Consider the following 27105-nt stretch of genomic DNA (forward strand, 5'->3'; position numbering starts at 1 on the left):
CTTCTCAGTATCCTAGCAGAAAGTCAATAGATCTGTCTAAAATAATTGAGTCTTAACAGAGTAGTACAGGCATGTTACTTAGTGATTTTAGAGGTAAAATCATGTGTGTATCATGGTGTTATATCATGTGTATATCATGATTGATACATGAAAGTATTAAAATATAATCATCTTATGCTAGACTTGAACTGATCTCATCACCCTTATTTAAAGTTGTTCTTTCCAGTGACCTTTTATGGTTTGTTTATTTCTTAATAAATAGGGGCTATTTCATTATGCTGAAACATGTATAAAATTTTACTTGCAATATTTAAATAAATACTTGAACAGATATATTAGAAAATTTAATTTCAGGGTTTGAAGACTTATTTCAACATTCAAATTTGTATATGAATTGCATGTAGAGCATGCCTAATAAGTGATTGGGAATCCAGCCTCTGCTAAAATATTTTATCAACTCTAATAATAGGGTATCTACTACCACAAAAAGCAGCTCCTATTCTATGAACTTTAAATTATTCTTCCTTATGGCCTCCCAGGCATGTATGCATTAAGTAACACGAAAGTTCCAGGAACTCTGTTAGGTCCAGAAAATACACAGATGAATAAGAAAAATACTCTGTTCTTTAACTATTTTGAACTGAAGCATTTGTCTTCTAATATTTGCCAGTTTGTCCCATCTCTCTTCTCTAGACCACATGATATGAGCTTGGAATTTGGAACCAGGGAAATGTGTTTCAATCCTACTTCTGCTATGACTAGTTTTATGAACTTGAACAGATGACTGTAAAATGGAGCTCTTGATACCTAACTTTGGGCTATAATGAATTAATATTGCATGGATAAAGTACTTAGCACTATATTTGACACATAGTAGTTTTAAATGTCTTTGTAGCAGTAATAACAATACACAATGATTTAAGTTTTTATCTTTTGAAGATGATGGTCATGATTTCCCTAAGGCTTAATATCCTCAGTTTCTCATCAGCTGTGGTTTCTGGATCCCTCATATTATTGAGTACTCTCCTATGTGTATTTTCCAGTTTGTCAATGAAACTCTTAATCATCTGAACACAATATTCCATATGTAATTTGATTAGATCCAAATTGAGAAAAACTATTTTCTACCTTGATGTTCATTTCCTACTTCTATCAATGCAAAGAATAAAATTATTTGTAAGACTCATTCCACTGAGAATAAAGTCTAAAATCCTAAAGTCATCTTTCCATGGACTGCTCTTAAGTTGAATTTTACACTCAGATCTCATCCTGTATTTGTTTTTTGGTAGAATCCTGGGGCATTTTCTCCCCCAAAGACACCATCTTGGTGCCTATCGTTACAAATGCATGAGATTCATACAGATACATATTTTCATCCAGCTTGTTTCACAAATATATCAGTATTTGTCATTGGTGAACATGAGAAGAAATTCAGCTAAAGGCTTGACCAATTGCTATGGAATGAAGCTGACAGGACCCAAGAGTAGTTTAGGAATGCTTGAGATAAAGTTTACTTTATTGACCATCACCCAAATAACATGCAGAATGATACAGTATCCACTAGGTTTCCAAACATATACTAATTGCAAACTTTTCTTTTTTACCACTGCTCAATAACAGAGAGCATAAATCATGTTATAGTCTATAATAAAACATAGAAATATTTCTTAATAATAAATCAACTATTTCATTAAGTCAATCCAGTAGACTTCAGTGAGTCTAAATAAATAGATGTAATAGAGATTCGTAAAAAATTAAAATCACGTTAGCTATAATGAAGGTTATTACATGTAGAATCAGGTTGGTTTATACAGATGGATTAGGAATTTAACTGTAGAACTTCTAATTCTTTCACATAAATTCCAAAGATTCCTGGGTAGGATATGAGAGGCCTTTCAAGTTGGTGAACTGTGACATTCCGTAAGTCAGTTGTGCTCAACCAAGGAAGATGTTGCTCTCCACTTGGCAATCTCTGGAGACAGTTGTCTTGGTACAACTGGGGAGATGCTTCTAGTGGGTAGGAACCAGGGATGCTGCTAAACTTCCTACAACAAAACATTGTCTAACACAGAATGCCGGTGGTGCTGAGGTCCAGAGCCCTGTAGTAACTCAGTGAGACTGAAAGCTTTCAGGATTGCAGTTGGCTGCTTTTCTCTCATTTTTCTCATGTCCTCTTCAGCCCCTTCTACTTATTTTCTCAAGTTCTGTTCTTTCCCATAATTTTTGCTCTTAAAATAATTTTTTTTTGTCCTTTGAAAGACCTAATACCTAATGCCTTTTCAAAAGAAGCAAAATGTGAGAAATATTCATGGCACGGCTGTCTGAGTGATAATGAATAACATTATGAGTTGTTATGAAACCAGTGTTCAAATCATTGCATCAGTTAGAGAGAGTCTTTCCAGAATACCAGAATTTGGGAGAAATTCAGAAAGTCAAAATTATTTAGGTCAACTCTTACATTGAAATGGCAGTTTGTCAACAGAGATGCTTGACTTCGTTAATTGATGGGATGCTGTGACTTAACTCTAAATAATTTATCTGGCAGGAGTGTAAAATATTGGGAGATTTAATGCAAAATTGTAGTTCATGGGGAAATTATGCTACTTCATTGTACCTTCTGCAGTGCTTTGTACACAGTAGATTCTCAGAGTGGCTGATTGATAGTGGAAACAGCTGTGTGTTTCAAGCATAAACTATTGACTGGAATACCAGAGCATCTCTGAATTATGTGTTTGTGATTCATGCCCCCTCTGATTTCCCTGTGGAAGCAGAGCTGAAGTGAGCTGTTGGAAGATAGAAGACCTTTAACTTGTCCTGTATAGAGTTCCCTATCCAGAGTTTTTTATTGCAAGAATTTTAGAATAGATCTTATAGGTGTCCCCTTCCTTCTCATCACAATACTTTTCTGGCTATGGATGTAACAAGATTTAGATAATTTTATTCTATAAATATCATTTGGAGAACTACAGATTTCCCTGGATCTTTTTTCCATTCTTTTCTCTTTCAGACAAGTTAATATTTCAGTGACCTATCTTTGTAGATGATTAAACAAACTGCCTTAAAATTACTTGCCTTCCTGAAACTTTTCCTGAGCACCTTTTACTTTTTTTAAATACTAAATATTGGTGTTACTTAGGAATAAAAACCCTGTTTTTGGCTCTAGGATTAAAGACAACCCCAAAACATAAGGTAAGAGTACTCAAACTTATATGCAAATAAAACCTTTATTATATATCATAAATTTTGAGGGTACAAGAGCATGGAGTTGGGGAGGAATAATATTTTCTTTTTTAAAAAAAGCATTTTTGTTTTTTTTTAAAGATGAGTTATGAAGCAGAAGTTGAAAAGGAATGGACAAACAGCAAGTAGTTCTTGCTATGTCTTTTTTTTTTCTAAGATGATTTTATCTTGGGAAAGTTTGAACAGATATTAAAGTAGAGAAGAAAATATAATAACCACCATTTGCCTCTCTCCTGGATTCAGTATTTAACATCTTACCATACTTGTGTCAGCTGTTTCCCATTGTTGCTCTTGCCCTGGACATATTTTAAGATAAATCCCAGACTTCATTTTGCTTCTACATGCCTAATTAAGAACGAATTTCTAAAACTTGCAGATATTTTAATTCATACAATGATTCTGTTACCACAACTATCAGAATTGCTAATGTTGTCTTGGAATCATCTAATATCTAGAACATATTCAAATTTTCCCAATTGTCTTCGAAGCCCGTGTTGGTAGGTATGTACTAATTAGAATCCAAAGTCTACATGTTTCATTTGGTTGTTAAGTCTCTTAAGGCAACATTTACTTTGATTAATGTATAGTCTTATTTCCGAGGTTGAAAAACTACACAAAATATTAATAATATTTGGCCCCCAAACCCTTTCCTTAAACAGTTATGCTGTATGAGGAGGGAGAAGGAAGAGAGCTGTCTTGTTATCTCATTAGAAGCTCTTCCTGTATTTATCTGTAATGTTCCCCTCATATTTTCACTTCAGTATCTGTTACTTCGGTGAACTTGACATGTGTGAAGTACATTATGGGATCTGGGAGCAATCATAGTTACTTAAAATATTCCTTAGGTCCAGACCCTTGAATAGGCTATTTGAAAGCTATTGCCATGCAGTTTGGTTCATGTGTGTAACTTCACTTGATCAAAGATAAACTGTTATTGACATATCAAGCAAGATGCAAGCCTCTCACACCTCATATGTAAATGAGAACACAGAGATAGAGAAGCAAACATATTTTAATAAGGCAGTGTGCCTAAACACTTACTTTTGGGAGTGAATGGTTTTAAAATAGTTTGGTTATGGAACCTTTGTAGGAGGATGTCTAATTTTATAATAAAGCAACTAATTCAAATCAAATATTCCCTTCATCCCACAATATGGTATTGACCTCTTATGATAATGGAATGATTAGAATGTGTTAAAATGAGGTAGGAATTTAATAACTTTAGAACGAAAGCTGGGAATGTAAAGGAAGACAGTAGTCGTGGAAATAACATTACCTTTTTAAAAAGTCTGATTCCATCCATTTTGAGTTTATCTTTGTGTATGGTGCAAGAGAGTGGTCTAGTTTCATTCTTCTGCATGAAGAATGTTCAATTTTCCCAGCACCATTTATTGAAGAGACTGTCTTTTTTCCAGTGGATAGTCTTTCCTCCCTTGTCAAATATTAGTTGACCATAAAGTTGAGGGTCCACTTCTGGATTTTCTATTCTGTTCCATTGATCTATGTGTCTGTTTTTGTGCCAGTACCACACTGTCTTGATGACCACAGCTTTGTAGTACAACCTGAAGTCTGTCATTGTGATGCCCCCAGCTATGGTTTTCTTTTTTAAAATTCCCCTGGCTATTCGGAGTCTTTTCTGATTCCACACAAATCTTAAAATAATTTGTTCCAACTCTTTGAAGAAAGTCCATGGTATTTTGATAGGGATTGCATTTGCTTCAATGTGGATGGAACTGGAGGGTATTATGCTGAGTGAAATAAGTCAATAGGAGAAGGAAAAAAATTATATGGTCTCATTCATTTGGGGAATATAAAAAATAGTGAAAGGGAATAAAGAGGAAAAGAGAAAAAATAAGTGGGGAATATCAAAAAGGGAGACAGAACATGAAAGACTCCTAACTCTGGGAAACGGACTAGGGATGGTGGAAGGGGAGGAGGGGGGAGTGGGGGTGACTCGGTGGCGGGCACTGAGGTGGGCACTTGATGGGATGAGCACTGGGTATTATTCTGTATGTTGACAAATTGAACACCAATAAAAAATAAATTTATTTAAAAAAGAAATGGAGAATTTTGAAGAACAAGTAATTAATAAAATGATGCTTGTACATTTCAAAAAAAAATTAAAAGTCTGATTCCAACGTTACTAGTTTTTTAAACTATATACTTGGGGAAAGTCATTATTAAGTGTAATAGTTACAAGTGGTCTTTGTGAATGTCTGTTTTTAATTTCAGTATGTAGATGCCCCCATGACTCCAGAAACTGTAAACATAGTAGAGTCAATGGCAGAATTATTTGAGGGTTCAGCAGAGATATCTTCAGACCTGTACTCGCTTGCTTCAGCTATATATAACAGTCATCCCCATAATAACTTTCCTGCGAGAAACAGAGCTGAAGACCAGCATTCAGCAGTTGGTAGGTACAATTTCTGTGTTCTCTGAGGCATATTTCAAACCACCAGTGTTAGCTAGCACAGATATGAACCTTAGCTTAGAGTTCAACCAAATTATTAATGGTTCATGGACTGGAGTCAGATTTTTTTCTTCTTCAACTGTTGGATAACCTCATGCAGCAAATGGATATGCCACACAGGCAGGAGCTGGCCCCTCCTAACCCATTTGACCTTCCTCCTAGAGAAAGTAGCACCCTAGAGTCTCTGGCCAAGCTGCATAGACAATCAGTTATTACAGTTGCCAAAGCAGGTGTGATGGGGAGGGATTAACATATCTTCAAATCATTTACAGGCTTCACACTCTCTGCAGCTTTTGACTAATAGGTTTTCAAATGTCACTAAAGGTAAATAGGTCAGAAAGTTACAACTCTAGTGCATGGGGTGTTAAACAGGTGTAGGTGACCCCAGTGATGTGGTGATGTCATTAATGTATACACTTGCTTTCAGGGTCAATGGATCTTATTGTTTCTAAAAGAAGAATGTCATATATAGCAAATTAAAAATACTTGGTTACATGACATGGGGCTAAATGATCTCTCTGGTCATCTACAAGTCAGAAGAATATTTTTTTTCATTGCCTTTTTTTCTGATTTGGTAGTTGTCTCATTCCAAATTAAGAGGGTTTTGTTATTTTATTGATGGTAGAATTAGTAAAAAATATCACATATTTGAAATACATTTGTTTCATTTACTGATGCATTTTTTCCTGAGCAAAGACGGAGCAACACTAAAAATTAAGAGGCCCACAATTTCTGATGCAGATGTTTCCTTGAGTATTTTAATCTAATCAGTGATTAATATTGTTGGATGCACAAGTTCTTAATAAAAAAATTAACATTATTTGAAATCCTGTTCATATTTATGTGTCAATTATCCAGGCATGCTTACTTTAAACCTCCAAGGGGTTTAATAAAAGTGTAGTGATTTTTGAATCCAAATAAGTCTCATTTCAATAACATTCACATTACAGCATAGCATTGACATATGTTTTAATTTGGTATTATACGTCATCTTTCATTTCAGAAAAAAAAACCCTTAGGCAGTCTCTTTTAGAAGTTGTATTTTCTCAAAACACTAGTCTAATGTTACAGGATGTATTTATTTTTAATTATACATGTTTGTTATTTATATCTATTTTTTATCATTTCACATAAAGGAGTACATAGAGAAATTAATGACTGATGTGAAATCAAGTTTAAGATTTCACTCTGTGAGGAAAAATAATTTTGATCATGATTTTTTTTTACTGATTTCAAATAGGAACGAGGAATCTGTATATCACTGACATTGCTGCTGAACAGCTGTCTTACGTTATCAGGAGACTTGTACCTTTCACTGAGCACATGATTAGTGTATCTGCTTTCACCATCATGGGAGAAGGACCACCAACGGTTCTCAATGTCAGGACACATGAGCAAGGTAAGAATGTATTTCCTTTGAAATAATTACCTGCAAATATTGCTCTTACACATGGTAATACTTTTCCTTTTTGTTCACATGAATTGTTCATTCTTCTTTACAAGTGCCAAGCTCCATTCAAATTATAAACTATAAAAATATTAGTTCTTCATCTATTTTGTTGTATTGGGATCCTCCAGAATATCCCAATGGAAAAATAACTCATTATACAATTTATGCAATGGAACTGGATACAAACAGAGCATTCCAGATGACTACTACAGATAACAGCTTTCTCATAACAGGTAGAAGAATCTTTTTTAAAACATTCCTATTCTGATGAAAATGTGCATCTCTTTCTGCCTTTCACACTGCAGGACACGTGCTGCCTCATTTCAGATTTTGTTATGCTGTGCTGCCATGGATATCTTAAAAATGTGCAGAAATAACTTGATTAAATGTGTTTTCTTTATCTATATTTATCTACAAAAAATGAGATCATCAGACAAGTATGGTAGGAATATACTTAACCCAGAGAATTTTATATCTGGTACATTGAAATGAAGTGTTAAAAGCTTGAATGAATGAATATGAAAATCAGCTGAAGTAACTGAGCTGACATGGCCTTTGTGCCAAGCCAACATAGTTCTTGCAGCATGTCAAAAATTATTTTTCAGCCTCAGATGATTGCCCTAGTATTCAGGAATGAACTAAAATATCATCAACCTGGAAAAACCCTCCAGCCCAAGGAATTTTGGGAGAATAAGATTACAAGGAAACTTACTTGGAGAACCAGTCTCCCAAATAAATTATTTTCACTAGTCCTGTGTCAAATGACCCTAATCCATGAATGTTTTTTCATGATCTTTACATAGATTACCTGTTGTCATTGTAGGGTTAAAGAAATACACAAAATATAAAATGAGAGTGGCTGCCTCAACCCATGTTGGAGAAAGTTCTTTGTCTGAAGAAAATGACATCTTTGTAAGAACTCCAGAAGATGGTAAGAACATCAGGCACAATTTTCATAAAAAGAAGCAGGTGGTATTGCATACTTATTGCTTTCTACCTCATGCTCCCTTTAGTGGCTGAAGCAGTCAGCATAAAAAAAAAAACACATGGATTTAAAATTTTGTTTCATCCTCCAGAACCAGAATCACCACCTCAAGATGTGGAAGTTATTGATGTTACTGCAAGTGAGATAAATTTGAAGTGGTCACCACCTGAGAAACCCAATGGGATTATTGTTGCTTATGAAGTGCTGTATAAAAATATGGGTACCTTGTTTATGAAGAACACCTCAACCACAAACATAATTTTAAGGGACTTAAAACCTTACACCCTCTACAACATTTCTGTCCGGTCATATACCAGGTTTGGTCATGGCAATCAGTTATCTTCTTTACTCTCTGTAAGAACTTCTGAGACTGGTAAGCGTTTTGTTTGTTGTTTAATAATACGTATAATGAAGTAAATACCATGGATAATTGTCATATTGTTTATATTTTAAATAACCTAAAATCTCTCATCCTTTTTTTGTATAACCCAGAAATATGTGTTTTTTTTTTTCCTGGTAAGATGTGGGGTAAAGGCTTTCTGTGTAAATTATTAAAGTCTGATTTACATATTTATGGGAACTCCAACATAAAATCAGTGACTTTTTCAAATGAAAGATCTTGAGAAAACAAGGATATTTCAGGGTACCTGTAAAATAACCACATGCTTTTAAATTAGCTAAAGCCAGAGCACACTCATAAGAATAGATTCCTGTACTCCAATGAGGTATGTATATGGAAAGAGGAGCAGAGTGGGAGCACAGGTACAGCATTATGGGTAAGCCTTATGGAGGAGACAACATTTGACCTGGATCTTAAAGCATAGGGTAGAATGGATGTTATTAAAGTTGTTGGGTAGACAGGGAGGGGAATATCCTCCCTGGATAGGAAATCATGGAAGCAAGGAATTACACTCTCGTGTTTCAGTTTCAGTGATACAAAAACAAAAAGCAGATGGCAAGACATTTTGCCTTATGATCTTAGCTTATTGTCATGTTTATAATACTATATTGAAGCGTCACTCTTAATTCAACTCTGTAATTTATGCTGATAATTAATAACTAAATGTAAAATTACTGTTTTATTCCTACTTTTAAACAATTAAATATTTGTTGACTAGCTACTAGCTGAACCATATGGAATTACTATTCCTATGGGTCAAAATGGCCAATATCATCAATTTCATATGGCTCAGCCAGATGCTATATGAGAGGCCCTGTCTCTAACCTTAAGGATCTAGGTATCTAGTAAAGCAGCTTATCTTTGAACAGGAGTACCTTCCTGAGGCTAGTCAAAGAAATTAATAAAATGAGATGACACAAAATAGTCTATGGAGAATGGCATTCATAATTGCAGGACTGAGGGAATAATGAAAAGAATGTTTTATAGCATCAAGGATTATCTCTTAAAGTGAAATCTAATTTGTATTAAACTATATATTGGCATGTTTCATTGCTTTTATAGATACTGTTTTTAAAATTAGTATTTTTGTTAAGAAAAATATCTCCTCTTTACCTGACCTAGCTTTATTTTACACTGGGTCAAGGAAAGAAACAAGCATATTTTAAACACCTGCAGAGTGCCATGGGCTATGCTCCTGGCTTTCATGAAAATTACCTTTTTAATTCTAACAAAGCATTAAGGTATTATCTTCATTGCCTAATAAAAAACAGGTCTGAGAGGTTCATCCCTTTAATGAATATTCAGCAAATATTTGCAATATGCCAAGCCCTACTGGGAGTATAGCACTGTAAATGAAAGTGAATTTCTGCCCTCCTAAAGTTAAAATTAATTGGTGGGTGTTTGATTGCTTAAGGTCACCCAGCTGGTAAGTGATAAAGCTGGACCTGGAACCCACATGTATCAGACTATAAAGCATATTTCCTTTCACAGTATAATCTATTTTAGAAGCCATCAATAAAGTTAGTGAATTATAGAATATATCTAGGATCTTTTCTGTTCATTGTTGCAGTGATATTTTTTTGTTTGGGTTTTGCACAACATGAGGAAGGAAAGAAGAACTTTCAAAGTTCCTGTTATATTAAACAATCATATTCATGAATGTTTATCAAACACTTCACTACTTAAGTGGTTAGGGCATCAAGAACACCTTATCTTAATGATTATCTGTAGAATAATCTCTTTTATTATTTGCTAACTACTACATGTATGCAATCTTTAGTATTGAATAAGTAAATTTAATTTTCACTTTATTATCTATTAGATGAGCTTAATTCTAAGGCAGGGATAATAAATCTTCAGTGAATATAAGATTTTAACTCGAAATGTAATTAAAAATGAGAATATTAGTTTTGGAAAGTGTCTTATAAAACATAGAATTCTTTATTTTATAGATGAGGAGACCTAGAAATATTTGAGTGAAATGACACAAAAATCAGAGTAGATAAGAAGTAATGTTGGGACTTAGAGGTAAACCTCCTGGCAGCCATTTCAAGCCTCCTGAGCTAGTGAGAAAAGTAAAGAGAAGAAGGAAACAACTTATTCCAGACTCACTGTTTCACTCATTTGGGTGGATATAGGGTCATTTTGATCCTAGACTCTTTAGAAGCAAAACAGAACTGAAAATACGGCATAGTGTTCAATGTCCATACTTCTAATTTCTGACTCTCTGTCCTAAGGTAGGGTACTCTCAACATCTTTGCATTCTTTATTTAGATGGAAATGGTGGACAATGAAATCTACATTAGTGTCCTTTCCAAAAGTATGTGTGCTGCTTACCATTCAGCCACCAGTTTTAGCTCTTTTCGTAAAAGAGGAAGCTAGAATGTTAAATAGTTTCAAGGCGTCATTTGAAGCAAGATATACTGAAAAACAACTATCTGTTTCCAAGCCTTCACAGTCTTATTAAATACAATAAATTCATCCTCTATTCTTATAAAAAAAAAAACAACAAGCACCAACTTTTCAATATTATTTCATGAGAAATTGAGGGATTGGTTACTAATTGCTGCTAGTTACAAATAAGAATGAATTATTTGTTCACGTGCTTTATCTTGATTGGGGAATCAGAGTTTACTAATGCTTGGGACGTAAAATACTCTTGTATTCACGCAGAAAAAATCAACATGAGGTTGATCTCATGGGTGTGTGAGTGCGTGACAGAGAGACTGTGTTTATGTGTGCTTTAAGTATAGAATGTACAGTTGACAAGATTAATTCATGTTTTCTCATACTTAGGGTTCAATAATCACATAAAGAACTTTAAGTTCTCATGAAAATTACCTTTTGGTGATCTCGATACATTCTCTTTCCTTTTTAAAATCTAACTTTCTTTATGGTAAGCCTTTAACAAATGCTTTGAATATGTCTGATGTGGGGTAACAACCACTAGTGGATAGTAACTTAGATGTTGACCGAAGTTCTGTATAGGACTTTATAATTTATTTATATTAATGAATTGCATTTAAAATTTTTTTCTATGTATCACTATAACTGTGTATGCCAAACAACAATCTTTTGGCATACTCAAGGTAATTTCTCACTTCCTAATTTAGGACCATCAGAACAAGCTTATTTCTTATTTTTATTTTTTAAATAGGTTCAGCTTATTCCAAGTGATTATAATAATTTAATTTTTGTTCATGAGTTATCTATTTTACACAATAATTCATAATTGGACACTATATTAGTTCAGAAAACTCTTAAGTGCATCATTACTCTGCAAAATCAGTAAGTCATCAAGCCTATCTTTATTTCCCCTGAATCCAGCACTGGTTATCCCCTAAGGATAAATGAATAAAAATGCAAAGGATATCAGCCTAGGGTCACAGATGCTTATTTATATTCTGACTACTGGTGGTCGGCAGACAACTCCAGAGGGACAAATTAGGAAGTTCCAATGAGAATTTTTCAAAATCAGAGGTTATACTGAGTTATGAAGTTCAAGCATAGTATTACTAACGCCTTTTTTTCTTGCAGTTAAAGAACTATTCAATCTTGTTTTGCTTAGCTTTGAATTTCTCTCTTGTTTTTAAACATATTTTATGTCATGTTGAACATATCTATTCATGGCCTGAACAGGTTTTTATGGTCTCATAAGCTTTGTAGATACAGCAGTAAGACAAAATTCCTACCTTCCTGGAACTTAACATTCCAGAAGTTTCACAGAAAATAAACCAGTAAACAAATAATATATGACTTTGGTAGTGGTAAATTCTAAGAAGAAGAAAAAACAGGGAAAGAAGAAAGAGTTATGGATTAGTAAGCAGGCTATTTGAGGTAGAGGGCTGAGAGAAGCCCTCTCTGAAAAAATTGCATTTACCCAGATATATAAGAGTAAATTAGATGAGGAAAAGGGGGGAAAAAGTGCTCCAGAAGGAGGAATAGCAATAACCAAATTCCTGAAGTGGGAAGATACTTTATGTGGTTGAGGAAGAGCAGAGCATTTCTGTCATTCAAGTAGCATGAATTATGGGGAGAGAATTAGTAGATGAGGAGAGAGAGGCTGGCAAAGGTGGACTGTGCAGATTCTTGGTGTTATTCTAAGAGTTTAGGGTTTAATTATAATAAGTAGATATTGAAGAATTATGGCAAGAATATGATACGATTTATAGTTTTGGAAATCATTGCTGCCTATGTTGGGTTTGGGAATGAAGAGAAGAATCATGACTTCTAGGTGTTTCGTTTGAATATCCGGGTGAATGGTGGTACCATTTCCTGAGAAAGGGAAATCTAAAGAAGAGTCGGTTTGGAGGAAATTCAGTTCTGTTTTGAACATGTTTTAAGTATCTGAGTACCTGTCATGAAGGCAATTGGATATGTAAGTTTGAAACTTGGGGAGACGATCCAGGGTTGAATACACAATTTGAAGTCAAGGGATGAGATAAAGTCATATCAGGGGGTGTGTAGATAGAAATGGAAAGAAGCAGACACCTATGTTCTGGGGTAATGTGACCTATAGACTTTGGGAAGTCAGAGAGGATTTAGTCAAGGACTAAGTAGAAGTAGGCAGTGGTAAGGTAGAGGAAAGTCAGAAGACTGAATCTTTTTTTTTAAGATTTTGTTTATTTGATACACAGAGAGAACACAAGCAGGGGGAAAGGCAGAGGGAGAGGGAGAAGCAGCTCCCCACGGAGCAGGGAGCCCTATGTCGGGCTCCATCCCAGAACCCTGGAATGATGACCTGAGCAGAAGGCAGATGCTTAACCAACCAAGTCACTCAAGTACCTCCAGAAGATTGTGTCTTGCAAAGCTAGTGAATAAAGATTTTCAAGTAGAAGGAATTTATTTCCTATGTCAAATACTGCTGTCAGGGAAGTAAGTAAGATGAGCACATACAACTGATGATTAGTGGTTGGCAATATGGAGATCACTGGTGACTTTATGACAGTAAGTTTCATGGAAAAAATGGGAGGAAATACCCAACTGAAATGAGGCTAAGACAGAATGACATATTTAAAAAGTGGAGAAAATGAGTAAAGGTGAATTTTGAGCAATTTTGATGTATTATAGAGGCCAGAATGGAGCAAAAGTTGAAAGGGCAAAGAGAATCAAGCATCTTTTTTTTCCCACTTTTGCTGTGATACAACATGTGTGTTCATATGTATACAAGATAGAAATAAATCAACAAAAAGAGAAAATAATGCAACAGAAAGGGAATAACTTCAATTCTAAAACCTCTGACTAGATAGATAGAATTTAATCTAGCACAGAAATGGAGGGCTAGGCAAATCTCCATCGACTGTTGAATGGATAAAGAAAATGTGGTATATTTATACAATGGAATATTATTAACTCAGCCATCAAAAAGAATGAAATCTTGCCATTTGCAATGACGTGGATGGAGCTAGAGAGTATTATGCTAAGCGACAAAAGTCAGAGACAAATCTCATATGATTTCACTCAAATGGGGAATTTAAGAAACAAAACAGATGAACATAGGGGACAAAAAAGAGAGGCAAACCAGGAAACAGACTTTTAACTACAGAGAACAAACTGATGGTTATGGAGGAGGAGGTAGGTGGAGGATGAGTTAAATAGGTGATGGGGATTAAGGAGGACACTTACGATGAGCATCGTAAGATGTTGTATATATCTTAGATGTTGTATATAAGTGATGACTAGCTAAATTCTACATCTGCAACCACTATTAACACTGTGTATTAATGAACTAGAATTTAAATTAAAACTTGAAAGAAAAAAGCAGGGCAGGGCTATGCCTTGGAAGGGAGTAAGGAGAGAAAGCAGTTAAAGGAAAATCAGTAGAAGGAAGATAATGCAGTTCTCTTCTGAGTGTTTTTATTGTCACAATGAAGTGGGAAGCAAGTTTATCAGCTTTCAATATGAAGTGGGGAGGGGATTTTGGATGTTTGTGGACAGAAAAGATGGTGAAAACATACATAACAGAGCTGTAGATGGAGCTGAGTAAAGTAAAATATAGGCTGCTGTAAAGTGGAAATAATTCCTTTGAAATTTGAGGTTTAAATTTATTTTATTTTATTTTAAATTTTATTTATCCATGAGAGACACACAGAGAGAGAGAGGCAGAGACACAGGCAGAAAGAGAGAGAAGCAGGCTCCGTGCAGGGAGCCTGATATGGGACTCGATCCCAGATCTCCAGGGGCACGCCCTGGGCTGAAGGCTCAACCACTGAGCCACCCGGGCATCCCATGAGGTTTAAATTTAAATGAGACTAGTTGGCATGGAGTTTTGTTTTCTATAGATGTTTTCAGCTGTTCCACTGTGCACCTGGAACTAGCACTGAGCTCAGTTTAACCCGCATTGCAATTTTGCTGAAAAGCAAGATGGAAATGGAAGGAGTTGATGGAGATTGCTAGGGACAGGTTTTGGTGGTAGGTGATGGGCTCTTGCCTGAGTGAGTAGGAAGACGAGGACATAAGGGAGGGGATGAACACTGAAGTTTTGGTGAGGGACAAAGAACTGTTGGGTTTACTGACAAAGGTCAGTAAACTGGAAAGATAGGAGGTATTGCCAAAGAAAGGAACACTAGCAGTTATTGATAATTAACAGGGTTTGGGGTATAGACAAGTAAAGTGAAGTGGAGGAAAATTTGGAATAATGGAGATCGAGGAATACAGAGTCCAGGGAATTGGACAGATCATTTGTGTTGATGGTGACATCTCTTAAGATTGGTAGAGAGGAAGTCAGTCATCCAGGTGATAAAGTTTTTCCTTTTTTTAAAAGTTTTTATTTTAATTCCAGTTGGTTAACATACAGTGTAATATTAGTTTCAGGTGTACAATATAGTGATTCAGCACTTTCAGCCTTCGCCCAGTGCTCATCAAAAGTGCCCTCCAAAATCCTTGTCATCTATTTCATCCATCTCCTTGCCCCTCTCCCTGCCCCTCCCCTCCCCTAGGTGATAATATTTTTAAGATGCTTGAAGAAGTGGCATAGTATCACTAAATGACTCTTAAGGAGGGGTAGCGCTAGGGTTTTTCAGGTAGAAGGAAGTAGACGTAATCTGGAAATGCCAAAAAGGAGCAATAAATGGAGCTACTGAACTCCCGGGTCCTGCAGTTATAGGGATTGTTTTTTTGTTTTGTTTTGTTTTTTAAGATTTTATTTATTTATTCATGAGAGACACAGAGAGAGGCACAGACCAGGCAGAGGGAGAAGCAGGCTCCATGCTGGGAGCCCGATGCAGGACTCAATCCTGGGACTCCAGGATCACAACCTGAGCCAAAGGCAGATGCTCAACCACTGAACCAGTCAGGTGTCCCAAGGAAAGATTCTTATAATAGGACTTTATAAGAGCAATAATGTTTAACCCCTCAAATTAGTTATTAATGTTATTGTTGCATGCAGGCAACTTTTAAACCATTATCTTTGCAACTGTGGTCTTTCATCTCCAGTAAATATTTTTCTGCATAACATGCATTGTTTATAATTTCATTCGTGGAGGATTTTCTGGCTTTGATTGTCTGAATATGTTTTATTTTGCTTTTGTCAACTTTTCTGAGTCTAGAATTCCAGTTGTTTTTCATTTGAGGTAATTTGTCAGTCTAATTGTCATTCCTGTGTAGATGACTTGTCTTTTTTTTTTTTTAAGTGTCAAGATCTTTTCTTTTACAATAGTGTGTCTAAATATGATTGTTTTAAAATATTTTCCTGCTGGGAAGTTATTGAGATTTCTTGACCTGATGTTTGATATCTTTCAACAATTTTGAAAGGTCTCAGCCGTTACCCTTTTAAATATTTCTTCTTTCTCATCCTCTCTGTTATCTTAAACTCCTTTGGTATATATTCCATGTCTCTTAACTGCCATTTTATATTTTCCATGTTTTCTTTCTATGAGCTACATTCTTGATAGTTTTTCAATACCGTTATCCTTTTCATTAAATTTCTCTCTATCTCTATCAAATGTGCTTTTTTATACATCAAAAGAATTTTGATTTCAATTATTTTGTTTTTTTATTCCAGAAGGCCTGTCTGGTTCTCTTTCAAATCACTTGGCAATATGTATCATTTATTATTATCTGAAGAATTCTTTGCTCATATTTTCAAATCTGTTTGATGTGTTAAAATACATTAAACATTTATTTTTTTTCTTTGGTAAATTCAATATCTGAAGTCTTTTGAAGTGTGACTGCTGTGGTTTGTTTGTGGGGACATGGGAGTGGGGAGACCAAGAAATTTTCTTGTTCTTTGCTTTCTTTATTGGTGCCTGAACTTGCTTATGTGTTTAGTGATTTTTTCAGTCAGCACATTTTCATTGAAATTTATCCATGGTGCATGCATGTGGCCTAAGTAGAAGCTGAGTTCTTCCTGAGAGGATTTATGTTTACTTCTGCTAGTTGCTTTTGAGTAACAGCAATTCCATTACAGATTCATTTTAATTTAAGTTCTGAAGAGAAGTTTTTTCAGGTAGCATGGATTTGAGCCACATAGGCTCTTAGGGATAGGCATGAAGTTCCAAAACTGCTTAATTTTTCTTTCTTTTTCACTTCTTCATCCAGAGTGGAGTGAGGAAAAAAAAAAAATTCTTCTCTGTCCTCTTTTGTATGGTGGGTTTACTTCTCACTCCCTCTTCCCTGAGGGTGAACACATGACATTGCATAAGATCAGGGGTTGCAACTCACTGAATTCTGTGGCATTCTGCAGAGGAATTCAGGGTACCCCCTAGAGTTGTCCAGTAAATGGTTTAAATTGTGTTCTTTTGGTTTTCCAGCTTCTTACACAGGGATACCCCTTACTCTTCTCCTGGCCCAAAGACTTTATCTTCTTTATCTGGCATTTTGCAGATATTCAGCTGTTAATGCAAAAACTCAATATCACCAGGATTGGCCAGTACCTTCCAAGACAAAGCTGGCTTTATAGTGCCAGCTTCCATTTAAGGATACATATCTTTACTTTGTTTTTTGTTTAATTTTTTTTCACTTTTGTTTTTTGACTACCACAGATTTCTAACTTTCCTGTCAACTCTGCAATTCCTTTAAAAAAAGTTTGTTTTAACCTTATGAAGAGTTTTGTTTTAATTAAGAAACTCATTCAGTTTAGGGTATCCGTTTCAATATTTACCAGAGTTAGAATCCCACATGTAGTACTAGTATTTGAATATATGTAGAGAACCATTTTATGACCATTGCATTCAATACAATAAGAACATTCGTAGATACATAAAACTAATATTTTATTTAATGATAATCTTGTATCCTTAGGAGACTAGTTTCCTTCCAGGTCATAATGTGCAACATTGTGTCTAAGAGAGGTTCCTTCCTTGTCATACACCTTGTTTTATACCCAAACTAATTATTAGACTTTTAAATATTATCATTATTAATGAAAGGCAGAATTGATTTTTAGGTTTTTTTCAAACTTCTTTCTTGCATTTGTATGTTTTACAATGATAGTATAATTAATACCATCTTAAGCATTTAAATAAAAATATCATCCTATAAGCATTATTCCATAGAATCATAGTATGAATATTCTTTTGAGATGCAATTTCTTATATAGTTATAAGTGTATAAGTTTTGTGTCTCTTATTCCATTTAGGATGTTCTTATATATATATCCTAGTGTACTTAGGTAAAGACTTAAGCAAAATGTGTTTTTTTTTCAGAATATATTTTTAGGATGAAATTATTTTATGCATTTATATTTTTATCTTTTCCCAGTGCCTGATAGTGCACCAGAAAATATTACTTACAAAAACATATCTTCTGGAGAGATTGAGCTATCATTCCTTCCCCCAAGTAGTCCTAATGGAATCATACAAAAATATACAATTTATCTCAGGAGAAGTAGTGAAAATGAGGAAAGAACTATAAATACAACCTCTTTGACCCAAAGCATTAAAGGTAAAAATAATATATGATGGTTGGCATTTATATTAATATTGACAGTATGGCCACAAAATATCAGCTTGCTGTTATATTATAAATGGTAAATATGATTAGTCTTTTACAGGGCATGACAATTCTTTAAGTTAAATAAGCTAGGCATTTATTACAGTCACATGAAAGAATACTCTAAGTCAATCCTTTGTTACATTATCCTATATACTTTGTCTTTGTAATAGGACTTGCTGTTTGAAAATGCTTCATTTTCATTTAGTTTTACTTTTGGAATTTTAAGAGTCATTTCATAGTTTGCCTCTTGCATGTTACTAAAGGATATTTTATAAGTCTTATCTATTTAATTTCTTTTTAGGACTGAAGAAATATACCCAATACAAGATCGAGGTGTCTGCTAGTACACTCAGGGGTGAAGGAGTGCGGAGCGAGCCCCTAAATGTACTGACTGAAGAAGATGGTAATATAGTAGTGGATACTGATATATTTTGGATCCATCACATTTCAAAACAATATGTGTATAAAATGAAGATATAATGTAAAAAGTCTCATAGACTTGGGTATCAGTTGTGTACCATGCCGGCATCATACAGAGATTTCACTGGCATGGAATAAAGAGAAACTAGCGGTCAGATTTGTGTTCAATAAAGTCAGGTATAAAATGTTCTTTTTTGATTCTGAAGTCTCCCGTGCTCTGTAAAAAATCAGTAATTCTTTTTCATGGGAATTCTTAAGGCTAAAATTTTGGTCTGAATGGTTTAAACATCACCTAATGTATGTTACAACTGTGTTTTTCAGCTTTAACGTTCATAAGAATAGACATTTACATCGGTTTTGAGGTAGACTCTGTAATGTTAACCTACAACCTTTTTTACCATATTAGGATTAGGTTGCTAATGAGTTCAGGCCTGTTTCCAGGTTTCTCTACATAATTTGCCAAGATGCTATTCCTGAATGTTAATAGCCTTCATATTGAATATTTAAACGTACCTTTTCCTAACCTGAATAAAATCAGCTTTACTACTGAGACCACTTTACACTGGTACTTCACCAAGTTCTAGGCATATATCATGCTAAGAAACCTACTTCTGAGGAATGTATTTGGGATTTGGATTTGCATTTTATGTTTTATACATGGTATATATTTGAGACTGTTATTTTTGTTTCTGCAAAAGGAAGTCCTATTGTCATGGGGGGAGGGTCTGTATGTATCCTAAGTGTATCTTCCCCGCCCTTCCAGTTTTCCCATCTTCAAGTTTGGTTGCATTCTGTGGATGTTCAGATTCTAGGCATTCATCAGGACAAAATGTGCATTATAACTTCTAGAAGAAGGAAGGCTTTTCTCTGCATCATTCTTATTTTATTCAAAATAACAGTCTTCAGAGCCTTCTCCTCTATTTCAGGTCCTTCCCTGTTTCTCCCTCCACCAGATTACTTCACCAAGGCATCCTAGTGGTCGGCTCTGGTTTGTCCCAGGTTCTAATTACTCTCATGGATTGGTCTTCCTTAGTCATTGCCTCTGCTTACTATACTTACTTCTCCACCAAAACTCATATGTCCAAATTTTCATTTTTTCATAGTGCAGTTCTTTGTGTTGAGAGAAAGTTAAAATTAGCCTAATAAATAAATCCTTCCCAATGAGACAATTGTTAAAAACTGTGGCAGGGGTGAAGATAGCTCTTTTTTTCCATTTTATTTATTTAATTTTTTCTTTTTTCCATTTTATATAATGCCTAACAAAGATGTACTATATCATTTATGCAACGCCCTTCTAGATATAGTACCTAACTTTTCTTTTTCCAATTTAATGAAATAGTCCTGATGGTGAGAAATTAAGGTCTTATATGAAGGAACCCAAACCAGTAGTAAACATATATTCTGCACAGATTTTTTTTTTTACCCCTTAAATCAATAGTTTCAACTTACACCATGTACCTGAATTACCTGGACTGTTAAACTCACCATCTAAGTCCTTGGCCAAGTCATTGGTTTAATTGCTAATGAGCAGGGTGAAGAACAAGACTCCTTTATTGAAAAATCAGAGCAAATTAAGGGTGGATAAAGGACTGAGAAGCTTTGCTTTATTGGGTATCAGGTGCTCTTCACTCTCATGAAACTTGCGATTTAAGGGAAGAGATCTAAATTTGATTTGTGTATGGACAAATAATCTTAAAACTTTACTCACTGGTTTTTAAGTATTCCCCCAAATTACTCCTCAGGACAAAGGAGGGATTTTAGCTATTCTCAGGCATCAGAGAAAGTGTAGCTGGGGAAGTTACATCTAAGCTATGACCTAAAGGAAGGTGAGTGAAGAGAGAGGATAGGATGAGAGATAGGAAAGACCATGTGAGACCAAGGGAGGATGAGTCTGTGCATCCCCTTTGCACCTACTCTCATATGCTCTGTTATATGAATTGGATAGATTTCAAAAGATGTTATTGCATTTATGTATTCTAATTTTCCTTCCTTTTTTGAAGTAAATTTAATTTTTTAAAAATTTATTTTATGACTGGAAGTTTGTACCTCTTTTTAAGGATATTTATTTATTTATTTATTCATTCATTCATGAGAGACACACAGAAAGAGAGAGAGAGAGAGAGAGGCAGAGACACAGGCAGAGGGAGAAGCAGGCTCCACGCAGGGAGCCGGATGCGGGACTCGATCTCAGGTCTCCAGGATCAGGCCCTGGGTGCCTTCAGGCGGTGCTAAACCGCTGAGCCACCCTTACTGCCCCTGTACCTCTTAATCCCTTTCACCAATTTCATTTTTTTTTATTGTTTCAGAATGCAGATGCCAAAATGATTAAAGCTTAGTGTGCTATAGTACATATTTTGTTTAGTTGACATGTTAATTACATTGTTAGCAATAAAAAGCTTTACATAAAAAGGAAAATACCCAAGGATATACTAAAATTAAAAATAAAACGGAATTTCTGATATTTGACATGAAAGTCGTAAAGCATATTATAGAATAGAAATGCTTAGTTACAACATACTATGTTCTACATCAGTACTATTTTTGATTGAAATCCCTTTTTTCCAATAATAAACAAAAGTTAAGTTTGCAAAGATGTTAGAAAAAAATACCATAGGCTTTTGTTTTGACAAATGAAAGAGTTCTCAGAATAATTCAGATCTTGGGAAACAGACATTTCCAAGTGACATATGGATTCTTGTGATAATCAATATTTGATAGCATTTTTATTGTAGGGCCTGTGAGAACACCAAATGAAAATACAAATATAGCTGTCACCATTATTCCTTAGAATTCATCTCATAAAACTTTTCTCTACTCAATAATTCTTTTGTTGTTGGAAAGTTGTTACCAAAATAATGAAAACACACATATACACATATAGGCATAGGTACACACACACCTCTAGTCGAGATTATTCAGAAAATCAAAAGAAATTAAAATAATTCAGGTGGCATTTTCCCCAAATTATTGGAAAAAAGTGATATGCACATGTGCTCATCTATAAGTTAATGTTGTTCAAAGATCTGGGCAAATTCTTAAAACTTCTACTAGCTACCTATGAGTTCACAACAGTGATTAAAAAAAGTTGTAGTAATTTATACTCTTCTATATGCAAAAAATTGTATATTAATCTTCTAAGACATTACTGTGGTGTTAGACAGACCTGAGAAATGCCATCCTAAATGTTTTATCTAAATATAAACATAAACTTGGCTAAGTAGGTTGCTAGTAATCTTTTTTAGTGCTTATACGGTGCAGGATGGCTAAGGTATTTGAATCCTTATGCTGTTCTAGCAGAATTAGAAGTAGACCCTAACCTGTCCATACTCTTGTTTATGTGCTACATTGGTTTTCTTTGTCACCATTCAATTTTGAAGACTCCGTGAACAGATTTTGATACTATTTTACAGTTAAATGACAACCGAAATTGAGGAATGTAGTTTTTATTTGTGAGGTCAGTCATTTTAACTCCTCTCCCAGTGTTATGCTTATCACTTTACCACTTCTTGAATGTGTGATTTTCTTCTACTTCCTTTTATTGTTTGAGGAGCACTTTCACAACATATTATATTTATTTACCCCAGTCGTCTTATTTTTACTAGAGGATGATAATTTACCGAGATGTACTTGAACAGTAGGTGAACCACTGTGACTTACCCCTTGTTCTTTTTTCTCATGAAATATATTTTTCCATTGAATCACAGAAACAGATGTTCTAACACCACCATGCAAAATCTCTTTTTATCATCTCATTTTGAAAGTAAACAATTAGTCTCCCATGCTCACGAAGAAAGGCAGTGAACTTGATTCATTTACCAGCATGTTTATAATGAAAACTTAGCGCGTCTCCATTTTAGCCTTCTCTTATATATGTTTGATAAAATGTACTATCCTTACCCTAACTTTTCAGCTCCTGATTCTCCTCCCCAAGACTTTTCTGTAAAACAGTTGTCTGGTGTCACGGTGAAGTTGTCATGGCAACCACCCCTGGAGCCAAATGGAATTATCCTCTATTACACAGTTTATGTCTGGTAAGAATTTTTTTCTTTTTTGGAAATAGTTCTGAGAACAAGTATTAATCTGTAACATGATAGGAATGTAGTTTTTTTATTTCAGAATGTGATGCTACATTAAGAACCTGATTGTTAATGGGCTAGTTAATATGTTTTTTTTAAGAAACAAGTCTTTCCCATAGTATGCAGAGGTCCAAGCATTGTCAAATAACATAATTTTTGTACCTAAAAAAGTATATATCATGCATAATTATACTAAATTTCTGCTCTTAAAAGCCACTGACTTATCAACTTATGTGACTACAAGCATATAATTTAAACTCAGAGTTTTACACAAATATTCTGTATTGTCACTGTCTTGTTAAGTTTGAGCAGAACAATTTTAACTAAAATTTAGCTGAAGAATATTTCTTCAGAAATATGTTATTTAAGGTCAAATTTCTAATGAAATTTAAGCAGTGTATCTATTTTTTTCTGATTACCTTTACCCTGATTGCCTATTTTTGTCAGTTGTGAAAAAGATTAAATCCTATAGCACATCTCATGTCAATTAACGACATAGCTCTACTGCTTCATGAAAACTCAATACATAAAAACCCTCACTTTGATCTAACGTACGTCCTCTTAAAAAGATTCACCAGTTATATATCTCATAGTAAATTTTAAGTATTTAAACTCAGAAAATACAATTTATGTAATACTTTATATAACATAGGCATTTCTTAACCTTTATATTCCTGACTTGAAGGTCCAACATTGAGAGGCTACGATGTTTTAAAGAAGTCTACTCTTTACTCTCCTAAACTAAGATTTTTCTTTCCTTAATCTCTCTTTAAACCCTTTGCATACCATTCTATAGGACTACATTTTCCGTTTGTTGGCATTGCCTGATACCTAGTCATTTTGTCTAGTCATAGAGAAATTGAGAGTGACATGAGAAATACCAGTAGGAAGAGAAGCAATGAGAAGAAGGTAACTGTCCTCCTCTGTGGCCTGGTTTATCCATTTTTCATGACTTCATTCAACAAAATTGATAAAGTGCCTATATACCAGTGAGCAAGAAGCCCATATGACTCCTGCCCTCAAGGAACTTACATTCCAAAGTGATAAATGGACTATATGTCTCATAAACAAATGAAGGAAAGTCAGGGAAAAGATGGCTACTTTTGATGGGAGGCTTGAGGAAATCCTTTTTGAAAAAGTGGTTTTGAGTTACAATCTGGATGACAAGAAGGAGCTTTTTGTCATGTGAAGATCTGCCAGGTGGGATTTTCCAGGAAGAAAGAACATCAGCTGTATAGGCTCTGTGAAGAAACATAATTTGTCATTTTGAAGACCAGAGAGGTCAGTGTTGTTGGGGGTTAGAGAGACAGAGTAATACTGAGGAGAAGGAGGCAGACAAAGGTCAGAAGCCAAACCACAGTAAGGATTTGATTTTTCTTTTTAACTGTAATAGGACCTATTAGAGAATTTTAAGTATGTTGGATACTCTATGGAGAAAGAATTGTACATGGCAAACTGTTAGCAGGGATACTAGCTCGGAGACTATTTTAGTAGCCTGGGGAATAGATGTTATTGACAATGGAATAGATAAATGGGTAGATTTATTTCTACATTTGGAAAGGAGAGTTGACATAGCTCTACTGCTTCATGAAAACTCAATACATAAAAACCCTCACTTTGATGTATTGACTTTGGGGTAAAAAAAAAAGAGAGAGAGAGAGAGAGATGACTCGATGATGACTTTGCAATGTTTGACACTATTCTACTGAGTTAGAAAAAAATGAAAGTCAAACAAGTTAATAAAAGTGAAAATCAAGATTTTACCTGCTGGGGCTTCTGGCCCACACTGTGGGACAGTCTGGTCTGTTTGTATAGTGATCCTGCTGTCAGTTCCACTCCATAGTGGGGCTTTCTCTCTCCTGTTTTGAGGTGTGTCTCTTTTCTGTCTCACCTCATAGAATGGATTCTAAGTGCAAGGGAAGCCCCCTAGAAGTGGGGTCAGAGAATCTCAAGTCTGTGATACATCTCATCTGGCTCTTTGGGAATCCCGCTGCTGCCCACCTGCAGTCATAGCTTCTAGTTTCAAGATGCTGATATTCTGTTTTATCCTTGATCCAACCTCAGGCTTCTTCTAGTCCCCTGGCTCCCTTGGCACGTCTGTCTCAACCTTCAGGTAGCTGGATGCTCTCACCATTCTGCAGTGGGAAGATGCAAAAGATGACTTCCACATCCTTCCCTAGCTCAAGATGATCTGCTAGAGGGCTTTTAGATCATGCTGAACATGGTGGCATACTGAAAACAGAGATTTTTTAAGAGGCTTGTCATTTTTCTCTTCATCCTGAAAAGGAGCAAGCCCCTCTTCCTGTCATTCAGAGAGTTATTCATAGAGACATTGGACCAGAGAAGTTGTTCCTAGGATCAGCTGGAGAGTTTAAGATTGCAAAATTAGGGTGGTCAGTACATGCTGTATCCTCCAAGAGAACTACCTCCCTCCTTTGTAGAGGGAGCCAGCGACCTCCTGTTAAGACTATTTAAGTATATTCCCAGTTGTAGGCTGACTCTAAAAGAAACACTTGAAAACCCTCCTGGATCACAGCAAATTCATCAAAACTAGCAAATAGCCAAAGAAGCAAAGCATTAGGTAGCAAACAATCTTAAGACTCTTCCAGGGAAAGAAATCCTTGATCCAGGGCTGCTGTATAATCTGTCAAAAACAGGCTATGACATGTATTTTACTGTGGACTGCCTGCCTGAATCTAGAATGCTACTGAAAGTTATATGTATACACACACATACACACTAAGCAGGCAGGATCTCAGCCTCTCCATTCAGAAAGTTCCACTTCAATAAATAAGACACTCTGAAGTCAGAGAAGCCATAAGAATCATGCTAACTTCACTGGTTTCATAATCCAGAGGCAAGGTTCAAGTGCAGCTGCCCCAAGGCCTGTTTTGAGTAAGGTGTCCTTGTAAAAAATGAACTTGGAGTCCAGTTGTGGGAATGTGGCCACTTTATCCTGACTTGTTCGGTTAAAGAGCTGTTCAACGACCTTCCAAGTGCCTGAGTGTGTGTGTAACAGTACTACTGGGCAGCCAAGCCCAATACAGCTATTGGATGAATATGTGAATCTTTCTTTTTAGGTGTTAAAATAAGGATTTTTTTTAAAAAAAGGATACATAAATTTATTAAAACTTTAAATATTTCACAACTTACTGAAATTAGAGAAATGGCTTTTAATATATTAAGTCTAGCAACTTAGACATCCCAGGAATTAGATTTCAAAGGTCAGAGAAAGAACTCCTTATTAAAGGTTTTAACATTACATTTTTTTGTTGTTAACCTGGGACTTGGAACACTTTTGGAAACATGGGATTAAATTCTGGTGCTGCCATTCAATTATCTGTGTGGTTCTCTTAAAATACCGTATAAATGGTGGTATCATTATTAGCAGCATTCCTGTTTCAGGGATTCACATTTCCCTCATACTTCTCAGGTTCCATTATTTTTGTTGTTCCAATTATTACCAAACTGTTTTTAAAAACAACATCTTTGGATGTTTGCTACTTTCAGTTTGTCTGTAAAATGCAAACTGCCAATTTTATTCATTATACTGGATGACTTCTCTGTTTGTCATGAATATTTCTCTACAAAATGAGGGTTAAAGTGCAGACATTTTTGACCAGCGATGGCTAAAATTAGCCATCACATTTGTGATGAGTCACATTTGATTTTTAGATGGCATGCTCATTTTTTAGTTTAAAAAATTTCTTTAATTTAGATTCAATTTGCCAGCATATATTATAACACCCAGTGCTCATCTCATCATGTGCTCTCCTTAATGCCCATCCCCCAGTTACCCTAACCTCCTATCCACCTCCCCTTCTGGAACCCTTTGTTTGTTTCCCAAAGTTAAGAGTCTCTTATGGTTTGTCTTTCTCTCTAATTTTTCACCACTCAGCTTCCTCCTTTTCCCTTATAATCCCTTTTACTATTTCTTATATTCCGCATACAAATGAAACCATATGATAATTGTTATTTCTCTGATTGACTTATTTCACTCGGTGTAATACCCTCCAGTTCTATGCATGTCAATATAAGTGGTAGATATTCATCCTTTCTGATGGCTGAGTACTATTCCATTGTGTATATAGACCACATCTTCTTTATCCATTCATCTGTCGAAGGACATCA

The 27105-nt window shown here is 35.1% G+C and overlaps 1 protein-coding gene across 1 annotated transcript in view; it reads left to right on the top strand.

Moving 5' to 3' along the window:
- PTPRQ (protein tyrosine phosphatase receptor type Q) overlaps positions 1 to 27105 on the top strand; it is a 192385-nt gene that overhangs the window by 25821 nt on the left and 139459 nt on the right. Inside the window, exons 10-17 of the mRNA XM_072724451.1 lie at positions 5473 to 5653; positions 6951 to 7109; positions 7214 to 7393; positions 7984 to 8091; positions 8237 to 8518; positions 18245 to 18427; positions 18780 to 18881; positions 22809 to 22929. Of these exons, the coding sequence (XP_072580552.1) occupies positions 5473 to 5653; positions 6951 to 7109; positions 7214 to 7393; positions 7984 to 8091; positions 8237 to 8518; positions 18245 to 18427; positions 18780 to 18881; positions 22809 to 22929 (1316 nt within the window). The remainder of the gene's footprint in view (positions 1 to 5472; positions 5654 to 6950; positions 7110 to 7213; positions 7394 to 7983; positions 8092 to 8236; positions 8519 to 18244; positions 18428 to 18779; positions 18882 to 22808; positions 22930 to 27105) is intronic.

Source organism: Vulpes vulpes, chromosome 10 (assembly GCF_048418805.1).
Source record: "Vulpes vulpes isolate BD-2025 chromosome 10, VulVul3, whole genome shotgun sequence".
NCBI classification, from domain to species: domain Eukaryota; kingdom Metazoa; phylum Chordata; class Mammalia; order Carnivora; family Canidae; genus Vulpes; species Vulpes vulpes.